Raw genomic sequence first — 18,451 nt, forward strand, 5'->3', positions numbered from 1 at the left:
GGCCCCCGTCCACGCAGGAGGCCTTCTACCTTTTGGTAGGCCGTCATTGTAGATAAGAATTAGTTCTTACCTGACTTAGTTAAATATAGGTTCAATAAATAAATACAACCACAAGGCCCTAACAGTTGCATTATTGTAGGAAAGTGTAATGTAATGTAATGTAGGGCTCGTTGTTTCTACCTTAGAATAATAAGAACATGTGATCTGATTTAGTCAAGTCAGGCATCACGGTAGTTTGGAGCAATGTTTATTTTATTCAATGGTGAGTTCAGACTAATATCTCTAATTGGTAGCTGATGTGTTTTGCCAAAATGACTCAGATGTTCCAAAGCCCATGGCACAGTCAGTGAAACTTCATTAATTAGTGCACAAAGCCTGTCTGCCTGTCAAATGCTAGGGCCCATAGGGCTCTGGTCAAACATAGTGCACTATGTGGGTTATAGGGTGCCATTTGGAACGGATCAACAGTGTTTGTTTTCGTCAGTAAAAGCTGAGTGGCTACAGCTCTGGTCTGGTGGGTTTCACAAGGATTTGAATCCAAATATGAATTACTCCCAGAAACCTGAGGGTAAGTTTAAAAACAGAATGAAATATGAAGAAGAAAAAAACAGAAAGAAAGCCTCTGGTTGCTTAAGACAAGTCAGTTCTCTGGACTGAGTAGAGGGTGGATGTTTACAGCTGTTGTTTCACCACACACACAGTTGGATTCGTACGGATATAATTACATGTATTTTGGTGTGCAATGTGGATGCTTGTGCAGCAGGTACAGTACATATATACAGTGTAGATATGTTGTCCTGTAGCTAATGTGCTTACATATATGGAGGTATTTTCCCAAATAGAAAGTGATTTCTATCACCACGGCTGTAACCAGTGTCTCTGAATTGGTCTTTCCATTACTATAATTGCAGACACCTATTAAGTCAGTCCAGTGTTGCATTTCCCCCCCCCCCCACCACCACCTCATCATCATCATAAAGCTTTGATTATTTTATTCAGCTGTTTAGTGTTCGGGCAAAAACCAAAATGTGCACTCAGCGGGGGCCCCAACACCAAGTTTGGGAAAACCTGAAATAGGGAGTAGCAGATTTGTTTAGAGATACAGTAATACAGTAATGCACTTTTCTCCTTCCCACAATTACTGTAGTAGCTAGTCCTGTTCTGTCTGTCTGGGGCTCAGCTGCTGTGTTGCAACATCTTGACCGCTGTCTGGTCGCCATCCAACCCGGCTGCCTGTCCAGACTCCTACAGAAACCTGAGGTCTGCTTATCGTGAAAATAGCTTTGGCTAGTAATAACCCTGCTGCAGAGCAATGTTCCCACTAAACTGTGCACGTGCGTGGCAGCCCACTTCCTCCAGGACTGCCACGCAGAAGAAATGCCATGCTGCGGAGACACATAAGAGATTGGCACCAAAGTTCTGACACATTTTAACAGACCGAACACAGTGTCGGGAAATGGCGGCGAGTAGCGCGGACAAAATGGAGGAAATGGAGAAAATGTTGGTGAAGCAACAGCTGTGCTGGAATCAGAACAATATGGGGGTCAGTTCTGATGATATGGAGCTGGAGGATGAGAGTCAAGGATCTGAATGGTTGGTTGTGGAAAGACATAGGAAGAAGAGAGATCATGATATTGAAAGCGGTGGAGCGTCTAGTAAAGAAAGCATGAAGAGGGCCACGGAAGGAAGCAAGAGTAATGATGTGTTGGAGTGGAAAGTGGTGATAGTGTTTGATGATACCACAAGGCCTCACTTATCCGACTAACTAATGCCGTAGAGAAAGAGGTAGGTGAAGTGAAATTAGCTTGGTTAATTGGAAATGGTAGATTGTTAATATTGTGTAGTAGCCGGGCTCAGCAAAAGAAGATTCTGAAAATGGAAACGCTTAATTGGAAGAAAATTAAAAGCCATGTCCCTGGTGCTTATGCTAGATTGAAGGGAAGTCATCCCTGGAATCCCAATATCTAAGTCCATAGATGATATTAAAGAAAATGTGAAGGAAGCAAAGTAATTGAGGCCAAAAGGTTGACCAGCAGAAAAGAGGGTTAAAGAAGTGAACGCTTATCAGTGATGCTGAGGTTTGAGAAAGTCTTGCCGTGAAAAGTGCCGGGAAAAGTACAGATAGGATTCCTTAGTTTAAATGTTCAATAATTTGTCCCATTTGCACTGCAGTGTATTAAATGCCAAATAATGGGACATGTAGCTGATCAGTGTAAAGGATATAAAAGATGCGCCAAGTGTGGAGGGGTGCATGATTACGGTGAATGTGGAAGCAATGTGAAGGTTAAGTGCTGTAATTGTGGGGTAGAACACAGTGCAGCATTTGGTGGATGCCATGTACAGAGAAAGGCTAGAGAGGCTCAGAGGTATAGCACCATTCATGATGTATCATATGCAGAGGCCGTAAAAACGATTGGTAGAACTACAGTGCGGACTGAGGGAGCTTACATGGACAGAAGTGGACCTACTGTCGGGGATGGTGCTTCTGATGGTCTGACAGGGTTTCGAGGCCTGTTCAGAAATCTTGTGCTCATGAATGTGTGGTGTCAAATGTAAGGTCATCAATATGACTCGGGTTGTGGAAAGCAGAAATGCCAGGTTGAAGGTTATTGTGGAGATGGCAAAAGAGATATTGGGAGTATCATATGTTACTGTTGAAATGGTTGTTAACATGCTGAACAGGGTGGAGTGTTTCAGCATGATATAGATCAAGTTTAATGGGTTGGGGAGAGTTTTTGGGGGTGAGGGTGTGGTAGAAGTTAGGGATTTATTTAGTTTAGATTTTTTTTCCATGGTAGTACAGAATTGGGCAGATCATGATCGATCGTGCACTGGACTGCCATGATTTCATAGATGAAGAAGAAGATAAGATATTTAACTTCACTGAGTTCACCCCATTAGTTTGCACTACATAGATCAAAGTTTTTTCTGTGATTGTCACGACTCCCACCGAAGGTGGCTGCCTGTTCGGCGGCGCTCGGCGGTCGTCGTCGCCGGTCTAAGTCCTGCCGTCTCATCCCGTTGCCCAGTCTCCCTACGGCCTCACAGACTGCGGGGTGCCTGAGGACATTGTTTCTGATCGGGGTCCCCAGTTCACGTCCAGAGTTTGGAGGGCGTTCATGGAACGTCTGGGGGTCTCGAACAGCCTGACCTCGGGTTTTGGGCAGGTGGAGAGAGTGAACCAGGATGTGGGTAGGTTTCTGCTGTCGTATTGCCAGGACCGGCCTGGTGAATGTGCGAGGTACGTCCCATGGGCAGAGGTGGCTCAGAATTCCCTCCGCCACTCCTCTACTAACATGTCACCGTTCCAGTGCGTGTTGGGCTACCAGCCAGTCCTGGCCCCATGGCATCAGAGCCAGACCGAAGCTCCTGCGGTGGAGGAGTGGGTGCAGCGCTCGAAGGAGACCTGGAGAGCCGTCCAGGAATCACTAAAACATGCTGATGGACGGCAGAAGAGGGGTTTTGACCGGCACCGCAGTGAGGCGTCCGTTTTCGCACCGGGGGACTGGGTCTGGCTCTCGACCTGAAACCTGCCCCTCCGCCTGCCCTGCCGGAAGCGGGGTCGCAGTGTGTGGGGCAATTTAAAGGTTACAGCTTCCTTCTTACTATCGTATTAACCCCTCGTTTCATGCGTCTCTCCTCAGGCCGGTGGTGGCTGGTCCCCTGCAGGAAGGTGAGGTGCCGGAGGTCCCTCAGCCCCCTCTGGACAACGAGGGGTCCCCGGCGTACACTGTACGTTCTATTCTGGACTCGAGACGCCGGGTGAGGGGCCTGCAGTACCTCGTGGACTGGGAGGAGTACAGTCCAGAGGAGAGGTGCTGGGTACCGGTGGGGGACATCTTGGATCCATCACTACTGAGGCAGTTTCACCTCCTCCATCCGGATCGCCCTGCGCCTCGCCCCCTGGGTCGCCCTCGAGGCCGGTGGCGGCGCGCTGCGGGAGCCGAGCGTCCGGGGGGGGGGGGGGGGGGTACTGTCACGACTCCCACCGAAGGTGGCTCCCCTGCCTGGGCGGCGCTCATCGTCGCCGGTCTACTAGCTGCCACCGATCCCCTTTTCCTTTTCTGTTTGTTATGTCTTATTGGTTGCACCGGTCTCTTATTATGTTTTGATTCAGGACTATTTAAGCCTGTTAGGCCCGTCTGTTTTTGTTTTCTGTTAGTCGAGGTTGTTGCGTGTAGTGTTCCTGTCTGTTTGTGCCCTGTGTTGGGTTGGACAATTTTTGATTATTTGCCTGCTGTTTTGGGGGTTCATATTGGAGGCCGTAATAAAGTCCGGTTTCCCCATTATCGTCTGCTCTCTGAGCTTGACTCCACACCCACCACTCCAGGCTTTGTGACAGTGATTAAATCAACATTATAACAGCCCCTTTTCAATGCAACAAACAAATCTAACTTTGCAAGATTGAGTCTGTGATTTTGTTGTAGGCAGTGGCAGAGAGCAACGGAGTAGAATTCTATTGGCCTTATTGGCGGTCTTTCAGTTAATGCGCATTTCAGATCAGTTCAGATAAGAGCACAGTGTGCACATTTTATTTTTATTTAACTAGGCATGTCAGTTGAGAAAAAAAATCTTATTTACAATGAGAGCCTAGGAACAGTGGGTTAACTGCCTTGTTCAAGGGCAGAATGACAGATTTTTACCTTGGCAGCTCAGGGATTCGATCTAGCAACCGTTCAGTTACTGGCCCAACGTTCTAACCACTAGGCTTGCCATGTGTTGATGTTCTTTGCTAGTTAGCAAGTTATTTGCTAGTTAGCAAGTTATTAGCCCAGTTATAGATACGTATGGGGAGTTACTGCTTCCAACAAAAGCACAAAACGTGTAGGCTACATTTCAAACGGTCTTTTGAGACAGGCTTGAATTTGCAAATAAGTCAACAGGCAGAGGGGTAGCCTACATTGTGGGCCAGAGCCAATCTCTCTGGGCTTGTCTCGCTCTCCACTGTTATCCAAGCGTGGCTGATCACATGACACCTAACACAGACTGACACTCCAACATTATTTGGCACAAAGTATGGCAGTGAGGCAGTTTCCTGTGAATGCTTGTCTTGGGTGACCAGTAATAACTATAGTACTGTATGTCTTTACACACTCTTTGGTTGAATTCACAAATTCTAATTATTTGTGAGTCTGTGGAGAAATATTTATCTTTAATGTGGTCATACATTTGGCAGGAGGTTAGGAAGTGCAGCTCAGTTACCTACTCCTCTCTCTCAATTCCACCTTAATCTGTTGCTGATTTTCACATTGATTGTTGATGTTACCATAGCAGCAGACATAAAACCAGAAGTGCAGAAGGGAGAGGGAGGGTGAAAGCATAGCACACAGAGTGGGTGGCAGGCTGCAGTATAGGTGGGAACGGGGCGGGGGGGGGGGGGTATCATTGTTGCTAGCCTGATCCCAGGTTTGTTTGTGCTCCCAACTCCTATGGTAATTGTCACGTCAAACACACAATAGGAGTTGGCAAGACAGAGTTGGCAAGACCAGGCTACATTATTCCAATTAAACCATAATGTCTCAGTGTAAGTCATAGCACGTTTTCATTATGAATAACATTGAAGGGTGTTAACTGTCCCAGACAGTCATGGAATACAGATGTACGTGCATTATTTTACCTTTATTTAACTAGGCAAGTCAGTTAAGAACAAATTCTTATTTTCAATGATGGCCTAGGGGGTGGGTTAACTGTGTGACACCTCTAGCACTGAGATGCAGTGCCTTAGACCGCTGTGCCACTCAGGAGACCACAAATTAGATATAGCCACCATCTATCTTCTACAGTCAAGGGCGGAGTCCCAAATGGCACCCTAAAGTAGTGCATTATGTAGGGATATAGAGTGCCATTTAAGATGCACTCACATATTTAGCAGCAGCAGTCAGACAATAAAACCCTTTCATAGTTCCATAATTTATGCTGACAACATATATTATTCATGGTGTTTCTGAGCTATTTGCTGATAGAGAGATTCCCCAGCCAGACCCTCTATAGTTCCAGCACTAACACGTTTCCTATTCGTGAGTGTAAAAAAAAATGTTTTACGTTGCATTAACTTACTCTGGGGCCTAACATGATAGAATGTTACTGATTAACAAGGCCCTCCCTGGTCACTGTCATCCCAAAACATCTTTGGAAGATCTCTTCTCATCCCATCTCTTTCTTTGAATAGATGGATATCGTATGAATTCTACTGAAATGACACTGAAGTGAAAAGATGGTGGCTCAATCCCAAATCACCCACTTCCCGTAGGCCCTCCATTTGTGAGTTCACACTCCACCTCCGCAATATGAGCAAGTGTCCCAAAGCTTAGGGAGTGAAAATGATCGAGAGTGTATTGGCTAACTAGACCCTTCGATAGCCACTTCAACCGAGCCAGCATGGATGCAGGTTCCAGAGGGAAGTGCTATCCCAACACACACAGCAATATGTTTGGAGTTTGCGCAATTTCATACTAAAGAATTGAGAGGTGTGCCAAATTATACAGTATTACATGTGCTATGGTGTCCACCCAGTCTGCCCAAAGTGCGGGGAAACATATGATTATGCAGCTTTCTGGCAGCGACATGAGGAATTTACATGTTGTGGTGGTCGTCTTCAAAGTTGTTTCTGCTGGTTGCAAAAAGCTAAATTGGCATAACATGAGCTGAAATAAATGTAAAAGGCTTTGAAAACAAAATGTAGTATGCTCCATGCTCTGTTGACATTTCACAGAGATACACTTGTTTTTGTGAGAAATCCTATAAAAAGAACAGGAATTTAACATTAAATTGAAAAGCGTATACTAAAATGTGAAAATACTACATGTCATGTCTCAAAATCAATATCTATTTTACCTCTATATTGTTTAAAATCCTGTGGATTTGAGAAGAAAGATGACGAATTCAACAGGAAAGTGAGCCTGTTAGGTAGCCTTCATTCTCGCAAAGCATCCAGCCTAGCTGACATAATGCTCTGCAATGTTCTTTATTTTTGACCACTTTTTTCTCTGGCCATTGATTTAGTCACCCGAATTTTGGCCATCCTACATGGGTAAAACATCCTACATGGGTAAAACATCCTACATGGGTAAAACATCCTACATGAGTAAAACATCCTACATGGGTAAAACATTCTACATGGGTAAAACATCCTACAAGGGTAATTGAACAGATTATGATAGAGACATGAGGTTTGGACCATTGTTTTTCTTAAAGGATTATCTACACAATTAACATGTTATTTTACCCATTGTTCAAAATATGCGTTTTGGATTGGACACCCTACAGGTATGTTTGTTTGTGCCTGATTTCGAGGCTTGATACATAAAACAATTGAAATACCTCCAATGTTTAACTGTTACCGAGGTTTACTTCTTAAACCTAAATGGCAAGGGGGATTTGTTCATTAGAATTTCATTATTATTTAAATGTGGAACCTAAATTGCATCACAAGTGTGTCCCGAAGTTGATGGATTTATTCATTAATACCCTCGCCACTCTATTGATAGCCCCATAGAACCACCCTGATCTCACAAGCTTACATTCTGCTATCTGTGTAGCAAACAGAATGTAAGCATGCGTGATCAGGATGGTTCATACGAGGTTACTCTATTTAAGTCACCCCTAGGAGTTGTCACCTACACGTGGCACGGAGGGCATTCAGAATGAGGTGGTAGTGGCGAGGGGCTACTTTGGGATTCACCAGGTCCTGCATTAAGATGATGATCCACTGTATAGGTCAAAGAAGGCTGTGATCAGGTCAGAGGTCATGACCTTTAGTCTCTGAGACACTAGGCTACTACAACAGACCAGCTGGTGTAATTATGACCTCGGCTCTGAAAGTAAAATAATCTATTACATTCTATATATGAAGGAAAAACGGGCCACACAAACACACTTTCTATCTCTCTCCCTTGTTAAGGACAAATTAACAATAAAGTTCCCTACATATTGTGGACCATGTTATTACTGCATAATGTGGTGTTATGCATGTTCACTATTCCGTGGGAAAGTGTCCATGCACTACTGCCCTACCAAGCAAAAGAGCAGTAACTGGAGTGAAACTGAGAAAAATGACTTCAAAGTTTTTTTATTGTCCAGCCAACTGAATTGTAGGCAGAACATTTGAGATGTGGTTGTCTGTTGTTATTTTTTATTCATATTGACCCTGACCTCTAACATGACATTTGTCCCTAGACGGCAGTTACTGCCTTCTTGCTTGGTACACCCACTGGAATACGTTTCCATGACGATTATTTTTAACAAACTTGTGTTAATATATTTATTTGTATGTAGCTGTCCTTGTCATATAGTTTGATACTTGTATCAACGAAGAACAATAAATAATACCAAGGTCAACCGTAGACACAGCAGCACAAAGCTCAGTGAAGCCAAGGTAAAAGGCAGTAAGTAACTGACGTGTGTGATGGCAGTTACTGCCTTTTCCCTTGGTTTCACCTGAACTTTTTGCAGTTACTGCGAACATGACCCCCCCATTTTCTCCAATACACAACACAATGGAGGCCGGATATTTGTCCACAAGATAAAGCATGCATTTAATGTTTAAAAATTCAATAACTCATTTTTGACCAAATGCAGTTGTCTCTTGTTTGGTAGGGCAGACTAGACCGACTCACCTAGCAAATATGTAAGGTGCATTATGCAGAGCTTTTACTGAAATGGTGTTGAATAGGAGTTATTATCTGATGAAAATAGATGTTTATCTGGCTTCAGGGACCTCTTGACCATGGGAATTCACACGACAACAGAAAACAGACAATTGCGCGTAAAAAAATGCTTATATTTATGGTGAAGTAAAAACAACATGTTGTTGATGCCATCAATGTCGTTCACTCCCGAATTCCAAGTTATGCAATTCTACTCTTGGCTACTGCTGCTCCCTCCAGATACATTTAGGCTAATAAATGAGTCTAACCTGAACGTCAAAACACAAGCATATACCAACCCAGACATGTGTAATTTGATGGGATCTCTATGTACCAACCTTTCACTTGAGTCTCGTAATCCCCAATAATCTCCTTGTCCTTCTTGACCCTCGTATGGGATGACATGATTCTTTAAGAATTAATTATGGAAGCCTGTAGACTTCGCCTTAATAAGACACCACAACGTAGCCTACAAATCTCTTCGGCAGATGCATAAAGCAGGATGGGCTTCATGCGTTTCAAAGAACTTCGGTGTCCCAATTTGCACTTGAGGTTGCAAGGCGATCAATCCGACTTTGAACTGCAAAACAAATAAGGATAACTCCCATCTGTCGTCAACATAGCATTTTAGAATGTCTGTAAAAAAATAAATAAAAAAATGTGCATTTACTGCATGTTCAATATATGATATGTTTCAATATAACCACTGCCTTGAAGCAGGGTGTATGCGCAAGTGCTGCATCGTGCGATTTTCAATGCGTCTTCCAGCCGCCCTTTTTCCTGCAAGTTCTCGGTCTGCTGCAGCAAGCCATGAAGAGTTGGATGCTAAAGTCATCTCAGACTCCTCCCACACTCGCCTCCTCTCACACACTCTCAGTCTCTCACTCACACATACACTCTCCCTCACGTACACATGCATGCAGACACACTCCCTCACATACACACACATGCAGAGAGGGTAATTACATTACAGTGGTTATGCACATGAATCTGACAAAGATATTTAGCAGTGTTGCTGATACAAGTTGACAGATTTCAAAATGATGAGATTGAAAGAGGCACATCCTCGTTAGCACACAGACACTGGTGACCTGGAAAGGCTGCTTTTTGGACCACAATTCAGAATATGTCCCTCATAACAGACAAGGGCTTTTTTTGTTATCTGATGTAGGCCTAATAATATCACTAACCTCAACGTGGCTGATGTTTTTAACAACAATGTTGACAGTTGTAAAAAATTGTCAATGACACTGAATGCTATGTTTTGACACAGCTGTCTGAATGATGAAAGATAATAGGTTTTCATGTTTCTCCAGTGGAAAATATTACTCAGCAATAACTCTGCATGACTCACATAGCCTTCATTTCAAAGACAGTTTGAAGATTAGACTTACCACTAAGTCAGTGGAAGAAGATGACTTTGAACTGTTACCATTCTGTGTCATGAGGCGTTCTGTTTTTGAGTACTGCTGATTCTCAAAACCTTGTGCACAGGGTCAAATGTCAAAAGACATGTTCAACAGATTTTGTATTGCCTGAAGGTTTCATGGTATCTACGAATGATATGAAGAGTTTACTAAAATTCTATTACTGCATGTCATATCTGATTCCAAGTAAGGCTATGACTCCTGTTAGGATATTAGTTGTAACATCATCCAAAATAAGCAGTCACGCAATGAAGGGCATTAAAAAGACAGCATTAAAAATCAGGTCAAAAATCACAGTAAAAGACCAGATCAAAATCAGAATGGTAGGTTGGCAGTGGCACTGCATTTGCAATCATGAATAGAGCACATGGTTCCAGAGTGGTATTTTTGTAGAAGAGCATTCTTTCAGACACTTGGAACAAGATATTGACCTGTGGCAGCCAACAACTGGACTTTGAACATAGCCAAGAAGCAATTTCTGTGACTCTTGAATGAGAAGCTTATCTTTCCCAAATCCAATCGCTCCTAACTCAACTCAGAGCCCCAAGGTATTGCAGTGAAGGATCCTGGGAAACAATGACATCATCACTGTTCTTGAGGCCCAACAAGGCTTCATTGTCCATTTCCCATTCTTTTGCATTCCAAATGGCACCCTATTCCCTATTTAGTGGACTTGCTTTGACCAGGACCTATAGGGCTCTGGTCAAAAGTAATGCACTACATTGGGAGTAGGGTGCTATTTGGGTCGCATTCTGAGTAATTCATTAATACATTAGCCTCTTTGGGAGCCATGCTGGTCAACCTCTACTGTAGTGAGCATCTGAAGACTAACACATTATATATAATATCCTCTCTCACTCCCAGGGTTTTTAATAAAACATATTTAAGCACAATGCACAATAATAAGTCAGAAAGCGAGCGAGGCACTGGAGCATTTGCGTTACGTTTACCCAATTCTATTTTCAGCCATGCCACTTTAATTCACACAATTTACTCTCCTGCTGGTATTTATCCTGGTAATAACATATCCTTTGAGTAATACCTCACTCACATATCTCTCAATGGTCTCATTAATACAGTGGTTCCCTTGCCAATGGGAACTGACCTCTATCCAATTTACCTTTTTGACTGACCAGTGGGGAGCAGGGGATCCCATTCAGATCCCATTCACTTCCGTCATCATGAAGTGCTTTGAGAGACTAGTCAAGGACCATATCACCTCCACCCTACCTGACACCCTAGACCCACTCCAATTTGCTTACCGCCCCAATAGGTCCACAGACGACGCAATCGCAACCACACTGCACACTGCCCTAACCCATCTGGACAAGAGGAATACCTATGTGAGAATGCTGTTCATCGACTACAGCTCAGCATTTAACATCATAGTACCCTCCAAACTCGTCATCAAGCTCGAGACCCTGGATCTCGACCCAGGGTCTCACACAAGCATTTCACTACACTCACATTAACATCTGCTAACCATGTGTATGTGACAAATAACATTTGATTTGATTTGATTTGAGTCTGGTGGGACTGTCTGAAAACATTACTAGCTGTGAAATCCTTGCTTCATCCCTCAATTCCTTGCCTCCCTCTCAAAGCTCATTGGAGGAGGTCTGAGGGAGGAACCTTGGCTGCTCTTGGATAAGATTTGAGAGGGAGGTGAGGAATTTATTTACTGAACAACTGTATGTTTTTAGATACAGCCAGGATCTGGTAAAATGACATTTGACCCGTGAGATGAGCCACTAGTGGAGGAGAGACACCCAGGCTTTTAATGACTGACCCTGAACTGACCCCTGGGATGGGAACACTGATAGGTTAGACTGCTGAAACAATGTTAACTGCCAGATAATTAATACAGGTCACTTTAGGTTGAAAAAGGATGACAAGGGTTTCTTCAAGACACTTTACTGTAATATGTCTCCTCAGTATGGGGTGGAATCTGTCACATTTACAGTGACTTTATAGCACTGATTAGATCCTGATCTAGTCGCTGTATTATTGAGATTGTAGTCTATGGTGATAATTTATTACTTGGATTTCCCAGTAGGACATATTAGGCTTAGGACACATTGAAATGAAAAGAGTTCTAAACAGCAGATTGCCTATCATTGTTTTGGGTGTATACATTTTACAACAGTGGGTGTTAGTAACCTCCAATTGCTGTGCTCAGAGTTGAATACTTTGTGCACAATGCACATTATATGAAACACACTACATTAAGCAGCAACGGTTCACTTCAGGGACAGACACATTTTCTGCTCTTATGAGTCCACCACTTCCATGACTGCACAGAACCCTCTTGAGTGACAGTAGTATTCCTCTTCACTTACATATTCTTTCGGAATCTCCACAGGGCCTCTTGGCAAAGTCAAATCAATATCAAATCAAATCAAATGTATTTATATAGCCCTTCATACATCAGCTGATATCTCAAAGTGCTGTACAGAAACACAGCCTAAAACCCCAAACAGCAAGCAATGCAGGTGTAGAAGCACGGTGGCTAGGAAAAACTCCCTAGAAAGGCCAAAACCTAGGAAGAAACCTAGAGAGGAACCAGGCTATGTGGGGTGTCCAGTCCTCTTCTGGCTGTGCCCGGTAGAGATTGTAACAGAACATGGCCAAGATGTTCAAATGTTCATAAATGACCAGCATGGTCAAATAATAATAATCACAGGCAGAACAGTTGAAACTGGAGCAGCAGCACGGCCAGGTGGACTGGGGATAGCAAGGAGTCATCATGCCAGGTAGTCCTGAGGCATGGTCCTAGGGCTCAGGTCCTCCGAGAGAGAGAAAGAAAGAGAGAATTAAAGAGAGCATACTTAAATTCACACAGGACACCGGATAGGACAGGAGGAGTACTCCAGATATAACAAACTGACCCTAGTCCCCCGACACATAAACTACTGCAGCATAAATACTGGAGGCTGAGACAGAAGGGGTCAGGAGACACTGTGGCCCCATCCGATGATACCCCCGGACAGGGCCAAACAGGAAGGATATAACCCCACCCACTTTGCCAAAGCACAGCCCCCACACCACTAGAGGGATATCTTCAACTACCAACTTACCATCCTGAGACAAGGCCGAGTATAGCCCACAAAGATCTCCACCACGGCACTACCCAAGGGGGGGCGCCAACCCAGACAGGAAGATCACATCAGTGACTCAACCCACTCAAGTGACGCACCCCTCCTAGGGACAGCATGAAAGAGCACCAGTAAGCCAGTGACTCAGCCCCTGTAATAGGGTTAGAGGCAAAGAATCCCAGTGGAAAGAGGGGAACCGGCCAGGCAGAGACAGCAAGGGCGGTTCGTTGCTCCAGAGCCATTCCGTTCACCTTCACACTCCTGGGCCAGACTACACTCAATCATATGACCCACTGAAGAGATGAGTCTTCAGTAAAGACTTAAAGGTTGAGACCAAGTTGCGTCTCTCACCTTGGTAGGCAGACCATTCCATAAAAATTGAGCTCTATAGGAGAAAGCCCTGCCTCCAGCTGTTTGCTTAGAAATTCTAGGGACAATTAGGAGGCCTGCGTCTTGTGACCGTAGCGTACGTGTAGGTATGTACGGCAGGACCAAATCAGAGATATGGGTAGGAGCAAGCCCATGTAATGCTTTGTAGGTTAGCAGTAAAACCTTGAAATCAGCCCTTGCCTTGACAAGACGCCAGTGTAGGCTAGCACTGGAGTAATATGATCAGATATTTTGGTTCTAGACAGGATTCTAGCAGCCGTATTTAGCACTAACTTAAGTTTATTTAGTGCTTTATCCGGGTAGCCGGAAAGTAGAGCATTGCAGTAGTCTAACCTAGAAGTAACAAAAGCATGGATTACATTTTTCTGCATAATTTATAGACAGAAAGTTTCTGATTTTTGCAATGTTACCTAGATGGAAAAAAGCTGTCCTTGAAATAGTCTTGATATGTTCATCAAAAGAGAGGTCGGGGTCCAGAGTAACGCCGAGGTCCTTCACAGTTTTATTTGAGACGACTGTACAACAAATAAGATTAATTGTCAGATTCAACAGAAGATCTCTTTGTTTCTTGGGACCTAGAACAAGCATCTCTGTTTTGTCCGAGTTTAAAAGTAGAAAGTTTGCAGCCATCCACTTCCTTATGTTTGAAACACAGGCTTCTAGCGAGGGCAATTTTGGGGCTTCACCATGTTTCATTGAAATGTACAGCTGTGTGTCATCCGCATAGCAGTGAAAGTTAACATTATGTTTTTGAATGACATCCCCAAGAGGTAAAAACTATAGTGAAAACAATAGTGGTCCTAAAACGGAACCTTGAGGAACACCGAAATTTACAGTTGATTTCTCAGAGGACAAACCATTCACAGAGACAAACTGATATCTTTCCGACAGATAAGATCTAAACCAGGCCAGAACTTGTCTGTGTAGACCAATTTGGGTTTCCAATCTCTCCAAAAGAATGTGGTGATCGATGGTATCAAAAGCAGCACTAAGGTCTAGGTGCACAAGGACAGATGCAGAGCCTCGGTCTGATGCCATTAAAAGGTAATTTACCACCTTCACAAGTGCAGACTCAGTGCTATGATGGGGTTTAAAACCAGACTGAAGCATTTCGTATTTATATTTTCTGGGTCAAGGTTTGGCTTTTTCAAGAGAGGCTTTATTACTGCCACTTTTAGTGAGTTTGGCACACATCTGAGAGCCGTTTATTATGTTCAACATAGGAGGGCCAAGCACAGGAAGCAGCTCTTTCAGTAGTTTAGTTGGAATAGGGTCCAGTATGCAGCTTGAAGGTTTAGAGGCCATGATTACTTTCATCATTGTGTCAAGAGATATAGTACTAAAACACTTGAGTGTCTCTCTTGATACTAGGTCCTGGCAGTGTTGTTCAGACTCAGGACAACTGAGCTTTGAAGGAATACACAGATTTAAAGAGGAGTCCGTAATTTGCCTTCTAATGATCATGATCTTTTCCTCAAAGAAGTTCTTGAATTTATTACTGCTGAAGTGAAAGCCATCCTCTCTTGGGGAATGCTGCTTTTTAGTTAGCTTTGCAACAGTATCAAAAAGGAATTTCGGATTGTTCTTATTTTCCTCAATTAAGTTGGAAAAATAGGATGATCGAGCAGCAGTAAGGGCTCTTCGATACTGCACGGGACTGTCTTTCCAAGCTAGCCAGAAGACTTCCAGTTTGGTGTGGCGCCATTTCCGGTCCAATTTTCTGGAAGCTTGCTTCAGACCTTGGGTATTTTCTGTATACCAGGGAGCTAGATTCTTATGAGAAATGTTTTTAGTTTTTATGGGTGCAACTGCATCTAGGGTATTGCGCAATGTTAAATTGAGTTCCTCAGTTAGGTGGTTAACTGATTTTTGTCCTCTGACGTTCTTGGGTAGACAGAAGGAGTCTGGAAGGACATCAAGGAATCTTTGTGTTGTCTGTGAATTTACAGCACAACTTTTGATGTTCCTTGGTTGGGGTCTGAGCAGATTATTTGTTGCAATTGCAAACGTAATAAAATGGTGGTCCGATAGTCCAGGATTATGAGGAAAAACATTAAGATGTTTTGGCCCTATCCGGGGGTGTCATCGGATGGGGCCACAGTGTCTCCTGACCCCTCCTGTCTCAGCCTCCAGTATTTATGCTGCAGTAGTTTATGTGTCGGGGGGCTAGGGTCAGTTTGTTATATCTGGAGTACTTCTCCTGTCTTATCTGGTGTCCTGTGTGAATTTAAGTGTGCTCTCTCTAATTCTCTCTTTCTCTCTTTCTTTCTCTCTCTCGGAGGACCTGAGCCCTAGGACCATGCCTCAGGACTACCTGACATGATGACTCCTTGCTGTCCCCAGTCCACCTGGCCGTGCTGCTGCTCCAGTTTCAACTGTTCTGCCTGTGATTATTATTATTTGACCATGTTGGTCATTTATGAACATTTGAACATCTTGGCCATGTTCTGTTATAATCTCCACCCGGCACAGCCAGAAGAGGACTGGCCACCCCACATAGCCTGGTTCCTCTCTAGGTTTCTTCCTAGGTTTAGGCCTTTCTAGGGAGTTTTTCCTAGCCACCGTACTTCTACACCTGCATTGCTTGCTGTTTGGGGTTTTAGGCTGTGTTTCTGTACAGCACTTTGAGATATCAGCTGATGTACGAAGGGCTATATAAATACATTTGATTTGATTTGAAGATCCACAAAATGTATTCCATGGGACAAAACTCGGTCTAGAGTATGACTGTGACAGTGAGTAGGTCCAGAGACATGTTGGACAAAACCCACTGAGTCGATGATGGCTCCGAAAGCCTTTTGGAGTGGGTCTGTGGACTTTTCCATGTGAATATTAAAGTCACCAAAGATTAGAATATGATCTGCTATGACTACAAGGTCCGATAGGAATTCAGGGAACTCAATGAGGAATGCTGTATATGGCCCAGGAGGCCTGTAAACAGTAGCTATAAAACGTGATTGAGTAGGCTACATAGATTTCATGACTAGAAGCTCAAAATACGAAAACCTCTTTTTTAAATTTTTATTGAAATTTGCTATGGTAAATGTTAGCAACACCTCCACCTTTGCGGGATGCACAGGGGATATGGTCACTAGTGTAGCCAGGAGGTGAGGCCTCATTTAACACAGTAAATTCATCAGGCTTAAGCCATGTTTCAGTCAGGCCAATCACATCAAGATTATGACCATTGATTAGTTCATTGACTATAATTGCCTTTGAAGTAAGGGATCTAACTTTAAGTAGCCCTATTTTGAGATGTGAGGTATCATGATCTCTTTCAATAATGACAGGAATGGAGGAGGTCTTTATCCTAGTGAGATTGCTAAGGCGAACACCGCCATGTTTAGTTTTGCCCAACCTAGGTCGAGGCACAGAAACGGTCTCAATGGGGATAGCTGAGCTGACTACACTGACTGTGCTAGTGGCAGACTCCACTAAGCTGGCAGGCTGGCTAACAGCCTGCTGCCTGGCCTGCACCCTATTTCATTGTGGAGCTAGAGGAGTTAGAGCCCTGTCTATGTTGGTAGATAAGATGAGAGCACCCCTCCAGCTAGGATGGAGTCCGTCACTCCTCAGCAGGTCAGGCTTGGTACTGTTTGTGGGTGAGTCCCAGAAAGAGGGCCAAATATCTACAAATTCTATCTTTTGGGAGGGGCAGAAAACAGTTTTCAACCAGCGATTGAGTTGTGAGACTCTGCTGTAGAGCTCCCTAACTGGGAGGGGGCCAGAGACAATTACTCGATGCCGACACATCTTTCTAGCTGATTTACACACTGAAGCTATGTTGCGCTTGGTGATCTCTGACTGTTTCATCCTAACGTCGTTGGTGCAAACGTGAATAACAATATCTCTATACTCTCTACACTCGCCAGTTTTAGCTTTTGCCAGCATCATCTTCAGATTAGCCTTAACGTCGGTAGCCCTGCCCCCTGGTAAACAGTGTATGATAGCTGGATGATTTGTTTTAAGTCTGTGGGTAATGGAGTCGCCAATGACTAGAGTTTTCAATTTGTCAGAGCTAATGGTGGGAAGCTTCGGCGTCTCAGATCCCGTAACGGGAGGAGTAGAGACAAGAGAAGGCTCGGCCTCTGACTCCGACTCGTTGCTTAATGGGGAAAACCGGTTGAAAGTTTCTGTCGGCTGAATGAGCAACACCGGTTGAGCATTCCTACAGCATTTCCCTCCAGAAGCCATGAGAAAGTTGTCGGGCTGCGGGGACCGTGCGATGGGATTTATACTAAAGTTACTATCTGTACTTACTGGTGGCACAGACGCTGTTTCATCCTTTCCTACACTCAAATTACCCTTGCCTAACGATTGCGTCTGAAGCTGGGCTTGTAGCACAGCTATCCTCGCCGTAAGGCGATTGTTCTCCTGTATATTATGAGTACAGCGACTGCAATTAGAAGGCATCGTGTTAATGTTACTGCTTATCTTCGGCTGTTGGAGGTCCTGACGAACCATGTCCAGATAAAGGGTCCGGAATGAAAAAGTTTAATGAAAAAAAGTTGAGGGAAAAACCTCAAATATAAACGGTAATTAAAAAGGAAAACCGTAAAATTGTCAGGTAGCAAAGTAAGCATAATAATAATAATAATAATAATAATATGCCTCAGTAGTTTTGGGATAAAATACTTAAATCAATTGGATTACATTTTAAACTCCCTTCTGTATTAGTGCTTCATGACTCGACTGTTTGAAGATGGTCCATAATAAGTTAGACAAATATTACATTTGATAATACTAGTGGATTTTGTGTAATGTCAGCATTCGCTGTCATTGCTCCGAAGCACAACGGAATGTGTTGTTGTCTTGTGGGAATGGCTATTTTATAATCTATTATCACATTATAAGCTCCTGGCATCCTATAGGTTTAGGCTATGTATGAGTCCCC

General features: G+C 43.7%; 1 protein-coding gene across 3 annotated transcripts in view; it reads right to left on the minus strand.

Annotated features, from left to right (window-relative positions):
* Positions 1–9,419, minus strand: part of LOC139413697 (SLIT-ROBO Rho GTPase-activating protein 3-like) — a 73,276-nt gene extending 63,857 nt beyond the window's left edge. For all 3 annotated transcript variants that reach the window (XM_071161372.1, XM_071161371.1, XM_071161369.1), the window contains exon 1: positions 8,984–9,419. In XM_071161372.1, coding sequence (XP_071017473.1) covers positions 8,984–9,050 — 67 coding nt within the window. In that variant the 5' untranslated portion in view covers positions 9,051–9,419. The remainder of the gene's footprint in view (positions 1–8,983) is intronic.
* Positions 9,420–18,451: the final 9,032 nt, after the last annotated feature.

The sequence above is a fragment of the Oncorhynchus clarkii genome, chromosome 7 (genome assembly GCF_045791955.1).
Source record: "Oncorhynchus clarkii lewisi isolate Uvic-CL-2024 chromosome 7, UVic_Ocla_1.0, whole genome shotgun sequence".
NCBI classification, from domain to species: Eukaryota; Metazoa; Chordata; class Actinopteri; order Salmoniformes; family Salmonidae; genus Oncorhynchus; species Oncorhynchus clarkii.